Genomic DNA, 18,360 nt, shown 5'->3' on the forward strand with positions numbered 1-18,360 from the left:
GAGCGTTTGCAACTTAATGAATACAGAAGTTCAGCCTTGTAAAGAAAAGAAAATTAATAGGAGGAAGTCTCAAGAAACAAAGTGTACAAAGAGAGCACTTCCTAAGAAGAATCAGGTAAGCATGCATTTAAAGATAGAATACAGAGTAGAAGTGGTGCATTTCCTTATTGTATGATTAGGAAAATATAGAAAAACTTTTTTTCCAGTTGTCGTTGGACCAAGATTATTAATGCAGTCTTATGGAGTAGTATGTGGTGTGTGGAGGGAGGTCGGGGCAGGGTGGGGGAGCTATATACTTAACTCTGAATTACCTAAGGGATACTTTTGCATCTTCTTTATCATCTCGTGTTGTGTACGTCCTGCACAGTAAATTAATAGGCACTCAAAGCTGAAACTGATTCTTCTCTTTGAATCTAACATCTCACCCTATTGGGAATCCTGAGTGTTTTAGACAGGGATGAGTGCGCCACTTGCTACTTGTTAGATTCTCTTCTTCCAGTTGCAGAATCCAATTTTTCCCTATATTTAAGAAGAAATGAAGAAACTAGCTCTGTCTTTCTTAACACTTCTCGTCACCTCAAATATCCTTACCGTCCATGTGGTTAGCCAATTTAACACCTTAACCCAGTTCCTTTTCCTTCTCCAGCTCAGTGATCTGGACTCCACTGCTCTGAAGCCACCTACTCACTCTTGCTGCCATTCCTGCAACTTCTTACTGCCTAACACCTTTGCACTTACAGCAATGCTCATTCTCTGACCCCATCATCCTGTCCATCCAGCCTACTCATTCCCAGAAGGCATTCCTTCTGCACTACAAAGCTTTCAGATACACCTTAAGTTCACCTTTGCCTCTTCATCCTGAACTGAGTGAAATGTTTCCAGCTCTTATCAGGAATCTCAATTCCAGGTCCTTTTCCTTCCACCTCATCCATCCAGCAAAATTTCCAGTCAGACTGAGTTATCCTCTCCCCCATCTGACAGAGACTCTCACACAGGAGTTGGGGGTAGTACTCCTACACATTCACTGCCATCTGGCCTTCCTCTTCACCACTTTGCCACTTCACTTTATTTTTAACTCTAAAGCCAGTGCATGCTTTTCAGTCCTGTTCTTATTGGACATCGTAGCATTTGACATGGTGGAACACTCCTGTACAGTCTGTCTAAGATTTGTTTTCTGTCCCTCATTGTTAAATATTTGTATTTTCCAGAATCCTCCTGTTTGCCTTGTAAATTATTTATTTTCTGAGTAATTTAATATACAGCATGGTTAGTGAGCATATATGAAGACCAAAACATCCTGATCTTTAAATCTGTGTTCAACTACCTACTAGGCATCTGTCTTTAACCATGCTGTGTCAAAATGAACATTTCTAAAAGCAGACTTACCGTCCACACGCATCCCAAAACATTCTATAAACTTCATTCCTCCTCCATGAAATAAAAATGACTGCTTTTCTTGGCTGAATGGCACGGATATCCTTAAGTCATAAAATGCAGAAGAAAGTGGGTGTTTTTCTGCTTTTCCTTTTTAGGTCACACACTCCTGATAAAATGATGAAAGATTATCTTGCTGAAAAAAAAAATACTATTAATTCAAAAATACGCATACAGCTTACCACATTAGAAATCAGTTTTCTTCGTGTGTGTGTGTGTGTGTGTGTGTGTGTGTGTGTGTGTATACACAGTTTTAAAGCACTGTTAATATGCACCTATTTATTCATGTAAAATTACGGCCGGAAAGTACAAAAAGGATTGAGCATTAACTCACTGCAATCCCCACCCTGGACCTTGCTGAATTAATACAATTTATGTAATAAAAGGATTAGACTTAGAATAGCAATGAGAGGAGGAAAGGAATGGGGAGGGGTATTAAGCAACAGATGACAGCCTTCAAGGAATTTGTAGAAGACCTAGCAGATGGGAATATGTTGACAGATAAAAAAGGTGGAAAGATTTACAGCTCAGAATGTGCTAGGAGGGAGCTACAGAGGAGCTGGGAGCCGGCCTGTTTGTGGGAATCCCAAGAGACCCTGGCCCAGAATTGGCAGGTACGATGGATGGTGACAGTGAGAGGTGGTACTGAAAAACTGAGGTATGAATTGAAGTCCTGTATGTGGGACAGTTTGCACCAGTTGGCATGCCATCCCCCTCCCACCCTGATGCTCAGAACAGATGTTGTCATCTGGTTAAAGCCCTCATTCTGGCATTTGGAAAGTCCCACAATCTTGACAACCAGTTCCTGCCTTAATGCAAACCCTGACAGTTGACACTCCCCATTGTGCCCCGCCCTGCACCACAGAATTCCTGGGTAGGATTTTCATGCAGGAAAGAGACTGAGCTGGAAAGCAGAGGAGACCTATACTAGCTTACCAATCTTAAATAGGAAACAGACAGTTGAATAGAACAAATACCATGAAAGAGATGTTAAGGTTAAAGGCTGACGTCAGAGAAATAGATTATTCAAAGAATAGAAGGAAATTTTATATAAATAAATACTCTATATATTCCAATTTAAGAAAAGATGACCCGAATAAAAGTAAGATGTTATGAAAAAGGAATTGCAAAAACATAAAATTTAGTAGTTGGACAGAAGAATTAAAGTTAAGGAATGTCTCCCAGAAGGTAGAGCAAAAGAAAGAGTGGAAACAAGAGAATCAAGGAGACTTTGTAGTTAAGATGAGATCCATAGGGTGGGACCTAATCCATCTAACTGGTGTTGTTATAAGAGGAGGAAATTCGGGCCCACAAAGGGACACCAGGGAAGCATGTGCGTAGAGAAATGACCATGTGAGGACTCAGTGAGAACATGGCCATCTGAAGGCCAAGGAGAGAGGGCTCAAGAGTCACCAGGCCTGCCAACATCCTGATCTTACACTGTCAGCCCCAGAGCAGAGCAAATTAATTTCTGTTGTTTCAACTATCTAGTCTATGACATTTCTTGCAGCAGCCTTACAAACTAATACATTACCCTTTGTCTAAGAAAGTAGAGAACGTTAAAAAATAATAATGGTTTATGTATATACGTACACACATATATAGGGTGTTTTAATTTTTGTTTTAAGTGGAAGAGTAAGCCAAAGAGAAATAAAAAACCGGCTATAGGGAGAAGGGAGGAGACAGGAGAGAATGTGAACGCAAGCTAGACTTGGTTAAGTGTGTACTGTGTTTTAGTTTTGACTGTGGGACCACCATGTAAATGTTTTACCTCACTATGAAATAAACCAAAACGAGGAGAAAGAGAATGGTCTCTAAAAAGTGAATGCAAAATTTGACAAATTAATCTTGCTATGTGAAGTTGGTGGCTTAACTTCATTAAAATTTTTTTCAAACCTAGAAATTTGAATATAAAGGGGATAAATCTTAAGGACAAAAATAAGTATGAAGAAATTATAAACAGTATGAAACACTTAATAGAAGCACTCAATTTAGAATAAATCAAATAAGCATTTTTCCCCTTATTAAGAATCAAGATGTTAACTAAGAGACAAAAGATAAATTTTTAAATCGAAGAAATTTAAAACTTCATTAGACTAAATTTGAATTAAAAATAAGGGTAAAAACTCATGTTATTTTCCATTTAAAAGAATTGTCCCGTTCTGTCCGCTGATAAAGCTTAAGATTCATGGGCATCCCTGGTTCCCAGACTGTCGTTAGACATACCAGTTAAAAGGGGTTAGGGTCCCTTGGTGAAATGGCTGCTTTCAGATTTACAACAAATCTAGAAAGCTAGCCTGGCTGAGTCTGTACCAGAGTACCAAGAACGATGTTAAGAAAACTGATAGTGTTATGTTAACGGACACAAAACCATCTTCAGGGGGCTTCCACTGACCAGATAAGACCATCCGCATTGCAAGGCGTTAAAGTACAATCATGAAATAACACATACGTTTGTTATCACTTTTTTTTTTTAAGGAATGGCCACTGTAGAAGATTGCAAGGCTACTCATTTTTTTTGATAACGGGAAAATAAGATTTGAGCTCTATTTCGGGTAAACAAATAGTTGATGAGGGAAAAGTTGTTTATAGAAGAATTTCAGCTAATAAATAAAAAATGCTCAACAAAGCTGCTAAAACATTAGATAAAAGGCTGATGTGACATCATAGTAGCAATCAACAGAGGAAAGAAACACCATATAGAATGGGAGAAGATACTGTAACTACAAACCATACATCTGATGATAAGGGGTTAATAGCCAAAATATATAAGAAACTCAAGCAGCTCAAAGCAAGAAAACACAATTTAAAAATGGACAAAGGTCCAGAATAGGCGTTTCTCAAAAGACATGCAAATGGCTTACATCACTAATCATCAGGGAAATGCAAATTAAAACCACAATTAGATATCACTGGCAATTACCAAACAGATGAAAGATTGCAAGTGTTGGAGAGGATATGGAGAAAAGGGAACCATTTCTACACTGTGGGTAGGAATGTAAATTCCTGCAGCCTGTTTTGATTGGCAGAGTCAACTAAAAATACAGAGCTAAATCTCTAAACAAAATGTTTTATTTGGGAAAACATAACTGCCGTTTGAGGCATACACACAGACTGAGGTGGTGTTTGATATGTCTGAAGAACAAAAAAAGTTGGGATGTTTAGTAGAAAGAAAAATGTTACATGTTATTTAGAAAGAAAACACACTGGCCCTAAGCAGAGTTTTGGGGAGCCGGTAAGCTCTGACTGGTGAGTGATGGTGGTAGTTAAATCTAGTCTTACAATCCGAAGTGTTTTTTCCCCTGGTCTCTGGACTGTAGTTGGTTATGACATGACAACTCCAAATAATCCATCTTCACAAGCCATTATGGAAAACAGTATGGGGGTTCCTCAAAAAATTAAAAATAGAACTACCATATGATCCAGCAATCCCACTTCTGGGTATGTATCCGAAGAAGATGAAATCAGTATATCGAAGAACAGTAACCAAGTTATGGACTCAAGCTAAGTATCCATCAACAGATGAATGGGTAAAGAAATATGTGTGTACACACACAAGGAAATGCTATTTGGCCTTAAAGAAATCCCGTCATTGTCACAGCATAGATTCACCAAATAAATGTCAAGGGAAGTAAAAGAAGGAGCCATAGAATAAGAGTAAAAGACATATTCATCAAATGGGATGTGTGGAGATCTTATTGGGGTCCTGATTAGACCAGCTGTTTAAAAAAAAAAAATTACGGGCCAAGGGAGAAATTTGAACTTTGAGGAGATACTAGGGAAAATTGTCATCATGGTTATTGTGTTTTGTTGAATTACATTTTGTTTTGTTTTTTGAGGGGGACAGATCTTGGCTCATTGCAGCCTCTGCCTCCTGTGTTCAAGTGATTCTTCTGTCTCAGCCTCCCTAGTAACTGGTACTCCAGGCATGCACCACCGTGCCCAGCTAATTTTTGTATTTTTAGGAGAGATGGGCTTTTACCATGTTGGCCTGGCTGGTCTCAAACTCCTGACCTCATGCGATCTGCCGCCACTGCTGCCGCCACCTCCCAAAGTGCTGGGATTACAGGCATGAGCCTCGCCTGGTGTACCTTTTTAATTTTGCCATAACTTTAGATACACACACTGTTCTAACAACTAATGCAGAGAGATCCCAAGTACCCTTTACCTAGTTTCCCCCAGTTGTGACATCTTGCAAAACCATGGTTCAGTGTCACAGCCAAGATATTGATACAGTCGAGATCCAGAGAGCTCTCACATGGCCTTTTGCAGCTGCATCCACTTCCTACTCATAACCCCGCCTCATCCCCTGGCAACCACTAATGTTTCTCCATTCCTACAGTTTTGTCATTTCGAAAAGGTTACCTAAATGGAGTCATGCACTGTGTAATTCTGGGACTGGCTTTTTCGCTCAGCATAATTCTCTGGAGGTTTGTCCAGGTTGTTAACGTATGTCAGTAGTTCTTTTTGTTGTTGAACCATATTTGTAATTGTCTTTAAAGAAAAAGAACCTTTAACTCTTCAAGACATTGTAGGATTTTCAGATGAAATGATGTGTAACATCTGGGATTTGCTTTAAGATAGTCTGGAGCTAGGGGAGTTTAAGTGAATTACTTCTATATGCTGGTAGTTGTTGACGTTAGCAGAAAGGTACATGGAATTCAATAAACTATTCTCTGTACTTTCTGGGTGTTTGAAATTTTTCATTATAAAAAGTTAAAAATTAGCAGTGTGAGCCCCTTAGAGAGAGGGAGCTAACTGCAAGAGCTAAAAGTGGACCCAGTCGATAAGTGAGCACCAGGGGCAGGGAAGCATGTGCTTGATCACGGGAAGCTTTCCTGTATGGTGTGATTTGTTGCCATGTCCATGAATTATTTTTTTTCTGAGATCTTCTATCTATCACCCAGCTTGGAGTGCAGTGGCTCCATCTCAGCTTACCGCAGCCTCTACCTCCCAGGCTCAAGTGATTCTCCTGCCTCAAGCTTCCCAAGTAGCTGGGAGTACAGGGCGTACCATCACACCCAGCTAATTTTTATATTTTTGGTAGAGAAGGGGTTTCATCATGTTGCCCAGGCTGGTCTCAAATTTCTGAGCTCAAGCAATCCACCCATCTCTGCCTGTTGGGATTAAAGGCATGAGTCACCGCTTCGGCCTGAGTTATTTTTAAATAATTTAAAGCTATTCTCTGAAAAGAATTTAAAGAAGTCTTAATTATGCAAATAAGACAAAAGATGAACATTTACTTCTGCTCCCTGACCTCCTTCACTGTGTGAGGAGAGGCATCAGTGATTTTGGAGTAAATGGAATTGCTTTAGGGACAGTCCCTGCAGTTGTCCTTTGTCTTTTGTAAGCCATAACCCATCCTAACCATTTCTCGATCAAATGGCTTCTCGTGGAGGGGGAGGTTTCCAATCGTATATAGCTGCTTCTGTGTATTACACAATCAGCAAGGCTTTTATACTGTGGTAAATTCAGGTTTTGATAAGTTTCTGGCCTTTGATAAAATCTTCTCAAGACTGAGAGCAGTACTGCCAGATACATTTTCAGGACAGACAGACCTGAGGTGCTTTAATTGTTGATTCTGCAGGATGAGGGGTGGTAATACACTTCTGTTGGCTCATAACCATGAAAAAACAAGTTGAGTCTTTCAATTACGTTGAGCAAATTTTATTAAGCTTAACTGTACTTCTTTGACCATTCATTCCTTCTTGTTTGTGGAGTAGCCGCTGTGTGTTAGGCACTGTTGTACATTCAGCAACATGATTTCCAAAATCACGTGATGAAGTCTTTTTTTTTAAATCCATAAATCAGAAGCTATTCTGGAGGTTATAATCTGGTGGCAGTGCCTATAATATATTAACTGACCACACTGGCCCTATGCCCTATAATAATACTAAGGCATAGTTTAATCTTAGAAATTAAAAGTATGTGAGTTAATCGATATGTTAATTAGCTTGATTTAACCATTCCACAGTGTATACATATATCAAATCTCATGTTACATGCCATACATATAGTCAGTTTTTGTCAATTAAAAATTTTTATTTTCTGTTTTTTAAAAAGGGTCACTCTGTTGCCCAGGCTAGAGTGCAGTGGCGTAATCTTAACTCACTGCAGCTCACCCTCCTGTGTTCAAGCAGTCCTCCCACCTCAGCCTCTTGCAGAGCTGTGTGTGCCACCATGCCTAGCTAAAAATATAAAAAACCTTTTTAATATTTTTCCTCATATTAACTCTCAAAGCAATGGAAAAGAATTTAAAAGAACAAGATAGCTTTTACCATTGGATCAGGCCCTAATTAACCAACTATATTACATGTCAACTCATTTAACACTCACCACAGCTTTATGTGGAGTGTGCTGTTGTGATTCCTGTTTTGCAGGGGAGAATGAGGTGCAGAAAGTTGAGGTAACTTGCCCAAGGTTATAAAGCACTTAAGTAACAGAGTCAGGACTTTAACAAAGTGTCTGCCACCAGTGGCCAATTTTTTATTTTTCAACTTATCTGCGAGCCCCAAGTTCAGATTTTTATTTTCTCTTGGCTTTCAGGTTCATTGACCAAGCCAGCATTTCCCCAACTGTTCCCTGGAATGTCAACAGATGTTTCATGAAAAAAATATTTAATGGAAAAAGATTTAACCCAGCATTTTCCTAATGTGTCTAGAGATTATTTATACTGTGGAATTCTCAGAGAATTTCATGTTAAATGTATACTGTAAATCACCAGAAAGAACATTCATCTTGTACAATTCTAAAATTATTTTTCTGTGGAATGTTTTGTTTTCAGAGGACATCTATAGATATCTCAGGGAGCACATAGTTTCATGCCATTTCTGTACTCTTGAATCTCACCATTAATTTCACCTAAGTATTCTGTGCTGTCATCCAAATGACCTTTCTTAAATTTAAGGTCAAACGTTGACGGTCCTGAAGTCGCCATATGGTGTGCCCTCATTGCTTTTACTCAAGTCATCGTGACCAGGGCTCTGTTCCTGCCGCTCCCCCATGGATCCACTGGCCGCGTGTTGCTGCACGCAAGCCCTGCACCTGTGCTGTGCCGTCTCAGTTTGAGTTCATGCACGTGGCATTCCCTTCTCTTTGAAAAGCCCATTATAGGCCAAAACAGCCCTTGCTTGTTTGAGATTTGCCTTAGACGTTACATTTCCTGTGGCACCAATCTTGAACACCTCCTGCAGGCCTGGTACCATCTTCTCAGTTCACACAGTCTGGCATGGTGCATACATATGTAACTCTTTTCCTTTAGACCAGCAGCTCCTTGAAGAACACATTCTCTTTGCTTGTAGATCCGACACCTGGCAAGTCATTAGCTGGCAAATGGCAGTCTCAATAAATTTGTGAATGAATTCCGGATGTATTTTCTGGATGTATTAATTGTTAATATGTTGTATGCTAGCCCTAAAGTCTGGTTCTCTCCAACATTATCACATTGAATATATGTCATTCCTTTTACTCATAACAGTTTTTCTTTCTAGCATTTCACTACAGCATTTTGAGTTTCCCTGAAGTCTTTTCCATACGAATTTTTTTTAAAAAAACATTATTTCTTAGTTGCTGATATGGTACTCAGAATTGAATGTAATACTGCATTCTGGATATTGTTAAGCGACTTTCAATTTTTATGGAAACCTACATTTTCCATCAATTAATTTCAGACCTTTGTCTTCCATCTTCTGTTTGTGCTTGTTAAATCCACTTTGTTTTGACTGAATCTTGATTAATTCATCTGTTGTTTGAATCTGCAAATTCAGCTTAGCTTTGTGTTTTCTTCGTATTTTACATACACACCTACTGTTTCTTCATCCAGACCTAGGAACATAAAGCAGTCTCCATAGCTTGCAGCGTATAACTCACACTGCGTTCATCCTGTGTCATCAACTATGTGCTTCTTACAGATATCTCACGATATTACATCCGTGCAGTTAGTTCTAAAGCATCTCATATATTTTTAAATTTATCCAGCTCTTGTTTTGACAAGTACTTTGTGGAAATGTAGAAAGCTACCATACGATGTATAAACTGAGTTCTGCTTTGTCGTTTATTGGACTTTGTGGAAGTTACCTGACTCCCTACCCTCAATTCAGATGCTTACAATTTTAAATGAAATATAAAAATTATCTATTAAATAAAGTACCGTATAAACAATAATGAGAAATATTATAGAAGTTGAAAGGTCAGGCTGGGCATGGTGTTTCACACGTGCAATCCCAGAACTTTGGGAGGCCAAGGCAGGAGGATTGCTTGAGCTCAGGAATTCAAGACAAGACTGGGCAACATGATGAGACAGACCCCCATCTCTACCAAAAATAAAAAATAAAAAACAGACATGGTGGTGTGCACCTGTGGTCCCAGCTACCCTAGAGGCTGAGGTGGGAATATGGCTTGCACCGGTGTCAGAAGTTGCAGTGAGCCGAGATCGCACCACTTCACTCCAGCCTGGGTGACAGAGTGAGACCTTGTCTCAAAAAAGTTAAAGGGTCAAAATTTTACATGGTACTACGTCTTTCTCAATTGCAATGTTTTAATGCATTTTCTCAGGTTTTAAAAAGTTGCAGAAAGAAGAAAGGAAAGGGAAAGAAAAGTGTTCAGAAGTCTATATATGGGGAAAGAGACTTTGCTTCTAAGAAGCCCCTCCTCAGTCCTATTCCTGAGCTACCTGAAGTCTCTGCGATGACACCTTCGGTTCCAAGCGTCCGAAGACTAGGTTCAGGTATCCTATCCTTTTCCTGGGAGTTGTATTTTATCTTTTCTCTTTGCCCTCTTCATTGCTGTTTCACTTTTTTCAGTGTTTTTCCCATTCACTGTGTAAAGAGTACATAAATTTAAAAAGCAGCATTTCCTCGCATTCGCATGAGAATTTCAAGTGGAGGAAAGTGACTTGTAACCTGTGGGTGGCTGAGATGCTTTTCAGACTCTAATGGAAACTCTGGATCCTTTCCCCAGAAAAACTGAGACACAAGGTTTTGCATATAATACTAGTAATAATCTCTATGCATCCCGTTTCCTTTGGCTTTTTAAAGCATTTTGTGAAAATAAATTCCATTGGGTGGTGTAATCCATCACTGAAAGTGAATGAGAGCTGGAACACCCACCTGTAATCCCAACCATTTGGGAGCCTAAGGCGGAAGGATTGCTTGAGTCCAGGATTTCGAGGCCAGCCTGGGTAACATAGCAAGACCCTGTCTCTTAAGAAAGCAAAAATAAAAAAAGTGAACGAGCTGATGGTTCAGTAACAGATACACCTTATATGAGTCAAGGACAATGATGTTTTGTTAGAGTTGGCACTACTGAGCATTTTCTAAAAATAACACATATAAATTGATCTTGATTAACTTGAAAGTTATTTTATTAGCAAGTCAGTTGATATACTGGGTAGATAAAAAATGGATTGGAATTGCTTCTGGTTTCTAATGCCAAAATTTTAAATGGACTGACTCTTGCTGAAAATCATAAGGATTTTTTTATTTTTTATTTTTTATTTTTAGTAGATATGGAGTATCCCTATGTTGCCCAGACTGGTCTCGAACTCTTGGGCTCAAGCAATCTTCCCACCTTAGCTTCCCAAAGTACTGAGATTACAGGCATGACCCACCCTGCCTTTCCTGAAAATGATGATGTGTGTCTACTTGGTGTGTTGATTTTGTATAGAATCATTTTTTAAATGGGTACCTTTGTCAGTCATTAGATATTTATAGCCTGCCTCCTATTTACAGTATACTATACAAGATTAATAATAGACTTGAGGATGAGTGAGGTACATGCCACCATAGACTCTTGGGATAGCACAGGAGTTTAAATAAATAACCACCTCTCTGTCGCCCACGCCGTGGCTCACACTCTTCTTCTGCCATGCTTTCTCACAGGCTGCGTTGCAACAGAGGATCCACCACTCTAGCTCTTTAATCTGGCCTAATGTTGCTTATCTTCCAAGATTTGGCTGTACTGTCTCTTTTTCCAGGAATACTCTGCGACATACTTCCATCACCTGGCTTTATGATCTATTTTCCGTGTTCCCCTGCTCCCTAAAACTTCAGTCTCCTTGACAGTGGAAACTAAGTTTTATTTTCATTTCATCTCTATTTCCTAATTGGAAGTTTTCAAAAGATGTTTAAATAGTGATTGTGGTAAAATTTTTCGTCTTGCATCCTATTAGAGAATTTCTTTTTAAAAATACCTGAAGCGTTTTTTATCTATAACCGGTGGTATCACCAGCTATATGGGTTTAAAGCAATTCAGTTCCTTCCTTCATCTTCTCTCTCCTTCTTTCTCTTTTTCCTTTCCTCTCTCCCTATATCTCCTTTACCTTCCTTCTCTAGTATGTTGGATTTTATACAAAATACATAAATATTAATTTATTTTTTTTGAGATGAAGTCTTGCTCTGTTGTCCAGGCTGGAGTGCAGTGATGCAGTCTTGGCTCACTGCAACCTCTGCCTCCTGGGTTCCAGCAATTCTCCTGCCTCAGCCTCCTGGGTAACTGAGACTATAAGCGCACGCCATCATGCCCGGCTAATTTTGTATTTTTAGTAGAGATGATGTTTCAGCTACTGGCCTCAGGTAATCTGCCCACCTCAGCCTCCCACAGTGCTGGGATTACAGGCATGAGCCACTGCGCCCAGCCATAAATGTCAATTTTTAAAGCTGTTTAAAGAGCCCAACTAACAGTGGTTGGCATTGAGAGGACACTCACCTGTTTAATCTGTAGCTTTAAGTGACATGATTTTAAGTACCTTAATTATAGATGTATTTTTAAATGGAAACATTGTTTTTCACACTTTTGGCTTGCGTTACGTTTTGTGCATCTTTTAGTTTTTATTTTGTTTAAAACACTTTATTCATCTGACTGTCCACTTGAAAACTATCTGTGATAACCAAAAATATTCCATCTAATAGATCTAAGATTTAGAACTCATAAAGCCTGAATTCATGTGGGCTGTGTTACTTACCAATCTAAAGAACCTGGATGATGGTTTTCCCACCTCTGATGTGCCGGAAACACATGAAAGGCTACCCATGTGTGTTTTCCTAGAGGATAATTAGTCAAAGTCTGAGGAATTAGGGGTTGATTTTGAGAATATTGAAACAAACATGGTTCTGTCTGAGAGTACAGTGTACTTTACAGTAATTTTTAACAGAGGGCATGAGACCTGAGTGTCTTCAGGCATGCTGGTTTAGTTCATTAGTCCTCAAGTAACCCAGAATTCCAAATTTTCCCTTCTCTGTTTCGGAGGATACATTGATAGAAAGTTTCAGAAGCATCATGTTGCCCATTTTCAGGGAAATGGGGAAACGTTGCTGTCTTGTGCTAATGGACCTTGTAGCAGGGGAAAGATTTTAGAATGGAGGGAGCAGCATCAGATGCCATTCTCATTTTCATGGTTTGAGGTTATATGCTTTATTAATTCATGCATTGAATACCTATTTTCTTAACCTGTGGATCGTGGAAGAACTAAAAGAAGAGGATGATGACAGATGGCCGAGTACATTGTAACTTTTGTGGGTCTTGTGAAAGCTGAAAATACAAAAACAAAACAGGGCACCTGATTATTTAATAAATGTAAAGTTCGTTCCCATTGTTACTTTTTAATTAGATTTAAACTTATTTACCTGCCCATAGGTTATTTCAACTCAAATGGCAAACTGGAAGAAGTGAAGTCTCCTAAAAATCTGGTGAAAAGAAAGGATCTTTTGCCTCAGGACCCAGATTTGCATATGTGTCAAGGCTTTGATAAATATGAAGCCTCTGAATCCTCCTCTTATGGAAGAAGTTCCTCATCACTTGGTAATACTGCTTCTGATGAAGATCCAAATACAAATATGATGAACACTGATGAAAATAAAAATATTCTAAAAGCAGAAAATAAGTCGGAAAGTGGAAATGAACCCAAAGCTGGAACTGATGGTCCTGTTTGTTGTGCTTCTGTAACTGAAGAACGTGTGGCATTACAGAGTCCCAAACCTGCTCTGATCCTGCAGCAGGGTCAAGAATTTGCTGCTGCTGGTCAAAATGCAGAAACCCTTTGTCACATCTTCCAGATTTCACCAGATCTAAACATAAAGGGTGAAAGACAAGATGACCTCTTGGTAGCTGCAGAAGGAAAACTGCAATGTAATCATTTAATGCCTAACTCACAAATAGACTGTCATTGTTTAGGAGATGTCTTAATTGAAAATAAAAAAGAATCTAAAAGCCAGAGTGAGGATTTGGGAAGAATACCCATGGAAAGTAGCAGCGTTATGAGCTGCAGAGACAGGAAACATAGAAGACGCTCCATGTGTTATTCTGATGGTCATAGTTTACCTTTGGAAAAAAATGGAAGTCACACACCCTCCTACAGTGTGGGCAGCTCTGTAGAAATTAGTTTAGAAAATTCTGAACTGTGTAAAGATTTGTCTGACACCATTGAGCAAACCTTTCCGAGGAGAAATAGTGAAATCAAAGTGCGCCGTAGCATGAGGCTACAGAAAGAGTTGGAAGACGAAGGGCTTGTGTGGATTTCACTTCGACTTCCTACCACTTCCCAAAAAGCTAAAAGAAGAACAATAAGTACATTTGACAGCAGTGGATTTGATAGTATGTGTCCCAGAAAAGAAACTGTGCCCTCCAGACAAAAACCGGGAATGGCACCTCCCGTCTCAGATCAAGAAAAGAGCCAGGGCCCTGCTGCTGGTTCTTCTGATGAACCTGGTAAGAGGAGGAAGAGCTTTTGTGTGTCTACACTCGTAAATGCTAAAGCTGCTTCCCAGTCCAAAGGCTACCGGAGAAGATCCTCTCTCAGTGGGAGGGGAGAGAGCTCTCTGACTGCCTTGGAAAGGATTGAGCATAGCGGAGAAAGAAAGCAGTAATTGACATTTCCTGCAAGAGGGAAAGTATCCGTCTATGCTGAAATGATCTGTCTAGTTCCCATCCTCTGTTCAACCTCGGTGTTTCAGAAGTTCCTAGTAAATAAACTCATTTGAGTTGAACCTACTTTTAAGTAGAAATAAATAAACTTTTTCATCATTCAAAAAGAAAATATTCTATTAAATATACTTTTCCCCCCAGAGAGTAAATGTTTTATTATTACTATTTTGCTAAAGGGATTATTTTTAGACCCACAAAACATCTCTAAATTTTTAGACTTTTTTTTTTTTTAGTGTGTATATATATATATATATTTAAGTACATATTTACCACTGAAGGTTTAGACTCTGTTGTTAGAAGCATCTGTTAGAATCAACTGATTTTATCTGGAAAAGAGGTTCTCCCCCTTCCACAAAAGACAAATTGATATAATTATGGAACTTTATGAAAATTGAAGGAAATATAAACTTGAAGACTTGAAGAAAGTGGGTAAGATATGTGTTTAAATAGCAAAAAACAAAAAAACCTGGCTATAAATCTTAACTAACAAAAGTTGAAATTACAAAACTTATTTTCCTTTGGTTAAATTTAAGAGAAGCGTTGATGGCTTGCTTTAACTGTCTCAAATGAGATTTTTATTTTAATAGATGAAATCCTAAACAAGAAATTTCACAAAATTCAATAACCACAATCTTATAAATTCATCATAAATGAATATATAATTCAGAAATAACTCTGATGTGAAACTGCTCACTCCTTCAAGCAAGATTTCTACATGCTCTGTTGTGTGTGGCGGGGGGAGGATTTTTTTTTTGGTGAAAATACAGCAGCTCAGTTACAGACAGGGCTCTGAGATTATTCTAATTAGGCACAGGCAGTTTGGGACTTAATTCATGGTTGTCTATTATAAAGTTTTGAAAACCAGAAACTCACTGAGAAAGTTAGTTTACTACCTTGAAGTGTGGTGGTAGGTCACTGATTTCTTTTCTTAACACTGAGTTTTCCAGCAGTTCTTTTTCTCTTGTAATATCTAGCACTTGACTTGATTTCTCTAGCTTTTACAATATCTCCTATGGTGTTTCGGTGATAGCAGTTTGAAAAACTAGATTGCTATATATCAGGAATTTATGAATGTACATAAATCATTATATCATTAAGCAATTGTCTTTGAAATCCTTTAAATCATTAAACTTTCCCTCTCCTTGATAGCAGAAACATGTTAACAAATAGAGGTCTCTATAAATAACACAGCAGGGAAGAAAGCTCCTGCTGGGCGCCCATTTCCCCCTTCTTAGATAGAGACTATTTGTTACCTTCTTGGCACCGGCAGGTCTGGAACTCCTGCTGCTAAAGACTAATGTATTTTACATTAACACTCAAAGTGATCCCCAATTTCTTCTGCTCAAGGGTGGATTGTTTTTAAAATTCTTTTATCTTTACATGTAAATTATTTATAGACCTCTTTTTTTCCCCATTTCTAGTTTGGTGTGGTTGGCAAATCACTACCACTAAAAACAAGCTCACCGTTTCCCACCCCCCACACCAAAACAATGAACGAATTAGCTTCCCCGAAGCTTTTTCATTTTGCCTGATTTTAAAAGAAAACTTTACAAAACCTGATAAAATTGTTTTGCATTTCTACCTTGTCCGATAGGAAGACTGACAATTATTGATTGTAATTTCACTCCCTATTTTTCTATAATATGATCTCAATTGTATTTTAATTTTTTAAATTTCACATGCTTTGTTTTATTTCTCAAAAAAGTGCTAATGAGACTGAGGGAAACATTTCTGATCTGTGATTGGGGCATGGGTTTTCAAATGTGAAATGTCGTTTTTTCTAGCAGCAGTTAAAAATGTAAACACACTCTTAGTTTCAGAATGTTTCATCGTAAACATTTTGTTGACGTCTGCCAATAACAAATAGGCATTTTTCCTGAAAAGAACAGATCTGAAAAATCAAAACAAGTTAGATGCAGTTTTTTATCTACCAGGTCTCATTTGTACGAGATTTGTTCTGTATTTGGTTGTTATTGCATGTTGGGGTTTTTTTTGTTGTTGTTGTTGTTGTTGTTTTCTTTTTTAACTATTTGTTTTCATTAATGGTTAAATCAAAAACTTGGCTTCAAAATTGTTTTTTTTTTCCCTGCCATATCTTTTTCACTGCAGTAACTAACCCTTGCTGTTCTTAAATCGTTTCTGTTCCTGTAGATTCTTGATCCTTCCAGAAGATGGCAGCACAACCTCTGAAGTTTTTCCTTCTCTGCATAACCTAATGGCTGTGGCCTGGGTGGCCCTCTATTTTCACTTATTTTTCTTCCATAAATAGTATGTATCTATTGAAAAACAGTACTGTACAGAATTTAAAAGTAGGAATATGACAGCTATCTTCCTTCAATTCCACATCGGCATCACCCTGCTCTCTTCAGCTCTGTGCAAGCACTTAACACCTGGCCTGTGCCTTTCAGACCTTTCTGTATAAACATGCATGCATAGTTCTGTTGTTTCCTAACAGGATCACTCTGTGTGCCGTTCTGCCACTTGGTTTTTCTAATTCACTAAAATGCCTTAGTATCCTTTAGTCTTTTCATGGATAGCCCCAGTGCTGCTACTTCGGTCTTTTATACCTTGAATATAAGGTATTATATTATAAGGAGAAGGTGGCCATCTCCTTACTAATGGATGAAGGTCAGTTGTCTCTAGCTTTTGTGATTATAGCAGTACATATCACAGCAAAAACAAAGCCATATTGGGCTTGTTGAAAATATCTGTAAGATGAATTTCTTGAAATTAAAAGAAAACGATTATGTTCTCTTCTGTCGATCGTAACTGGCACATTCCCCTTACAAACATTTTAGAATTCTTGCCTTCTTTCTGCCTCTCATTTTCTGTTCCTACTCCTTAATGCCATTTTGCTTCCATCTTCTGTCACTACTGCCCCTACTTCATTTAAGCTGCAGAGCTGAGGGTGAGGCCTAGATCTGGCATAAGGAGACGAGAATGATTAATTATGCCTGGTTTATGCTTTCGGAGAGCTACTTTTCAAAGTCAAATTTATTGAGGTATAATTAACCTACAGTAAAGTTTGGTTTTTTAAAGCATCCAGTTTGAATTTTGGCAAATTTATACAGTCATGTAACCAGTGCCACAATCAAACAATAGGACCTTTCTGTCGCCCCAGAAGAAGTTTCCTCATGCCTCTTTGTAGCCAGTCATCTACCTGCCAACCCTAGGTCTTCACAACTGCCGATCTAATTTCTAGTGTTACAGTTCTGTCTTCTCTAGAATATCATACAAATGAGATCATACAATATATACCCCTTTGTGTCTTTAGCTTAGCATGATGCTTTTGAGATTCCCCCATGCTGCATGCTGTAAGTGGTTGATGATACTTTATTGCTGAGTAGTAGTCCATTTTCTAGATGTACCAGAATTTATCAGTTTACCACTTGATAGATATTTGGATTATTTCTGATTTGGGGCTATTATGAATAAAGCTGCTATAACCATTTGCATATGGATCCTTTTTTTATAGACACATGGTTTCATTTATCTTGCATAAATACCTAGTGGCAGGATTCCTGAGCTGTATGGTGGATTGTATAGTATTAACATGTTTACCTTTTTAAGAAACTGCCAAACTTTCTGTAGTGGCTGCATGATTTTGCATTTCCGCTGGCAACACAGGATTTTGTTCCACATCTTCACCAGCACCTGGTATTGTTAGTCTTTTTTCATTTTAGCCATTCTAGTATTTGTGCAATGGTTTCTCTTGGGATTTGATTTCTATCTCTCTAATGACACTGACCACCTTTTTCTATGCTTATTTGCCATCTTTATATCTTCTTTGTTGAGATGTCTTTCCAAATTTCTTGTGCATGTTTATTGTTGCTGTTATTGTTCTTACTATTATTAAAGTAACCTGTACATTTGGATACACATCGTTCATTGGCTATGTCTCAAAATATTTGTTTCTCATTTTGTGGCTTTTTATTTGCTTAGCAGTGTCTTTTGAAGAACAGATTTTCATTTTGATGAAGTCCAGTTTACTTGTTTTTACTTTTTTTT

General features: G+C 38.3%; 1 protein-coding gene across 1 annotated transcript in view; it reads left to right on the top strand.

Moving 5' to 3' along the window:
* The window catches only part of CDCA2 (cell division cycle associated 2), a 50,196-nt gene extending 33,966 nt beyond the window's left edge, over nt 1–16,230 (top strand). Inside the window, exons 14-16 of the mRNA XM_017549780.2 lie at nt 1–115; nt 9,988–10,159; nt 13,066–16,230. The exon at nt 1–115 is cut by the window's left edge and continues 16 nt beyond it. Of these exons, the coding sequence (XP_017405269.1) occupies nt 1–115; nt 9,988–10,159; nt 13,066–14,294 (1,516 nt within the window). The 3' untranslated portion in view covers nt 14,295–16,230. The remainder of the gene's footprint in view (nt 116–9,987; nt 10,160–13,065) is intronic.
* Nucleotides 16,231–18,360: the final 2,130 nt, after the last annotated feature.

This window comes from Cebus imitator, unplaced genomic scaffold (assembly GCF_001604975.1).
Source record: "Cebus imitator isolate Cc_AM_T3 unplaced genomic scaffold, Cebus_imitator-1.0 Scaffold221, whole genome shotgun sequence".
NCBI lineage: Eukaryota > Metazoa > Chordata > Mammalia > Primates > Cebidae > Cebus > Cebus imitator.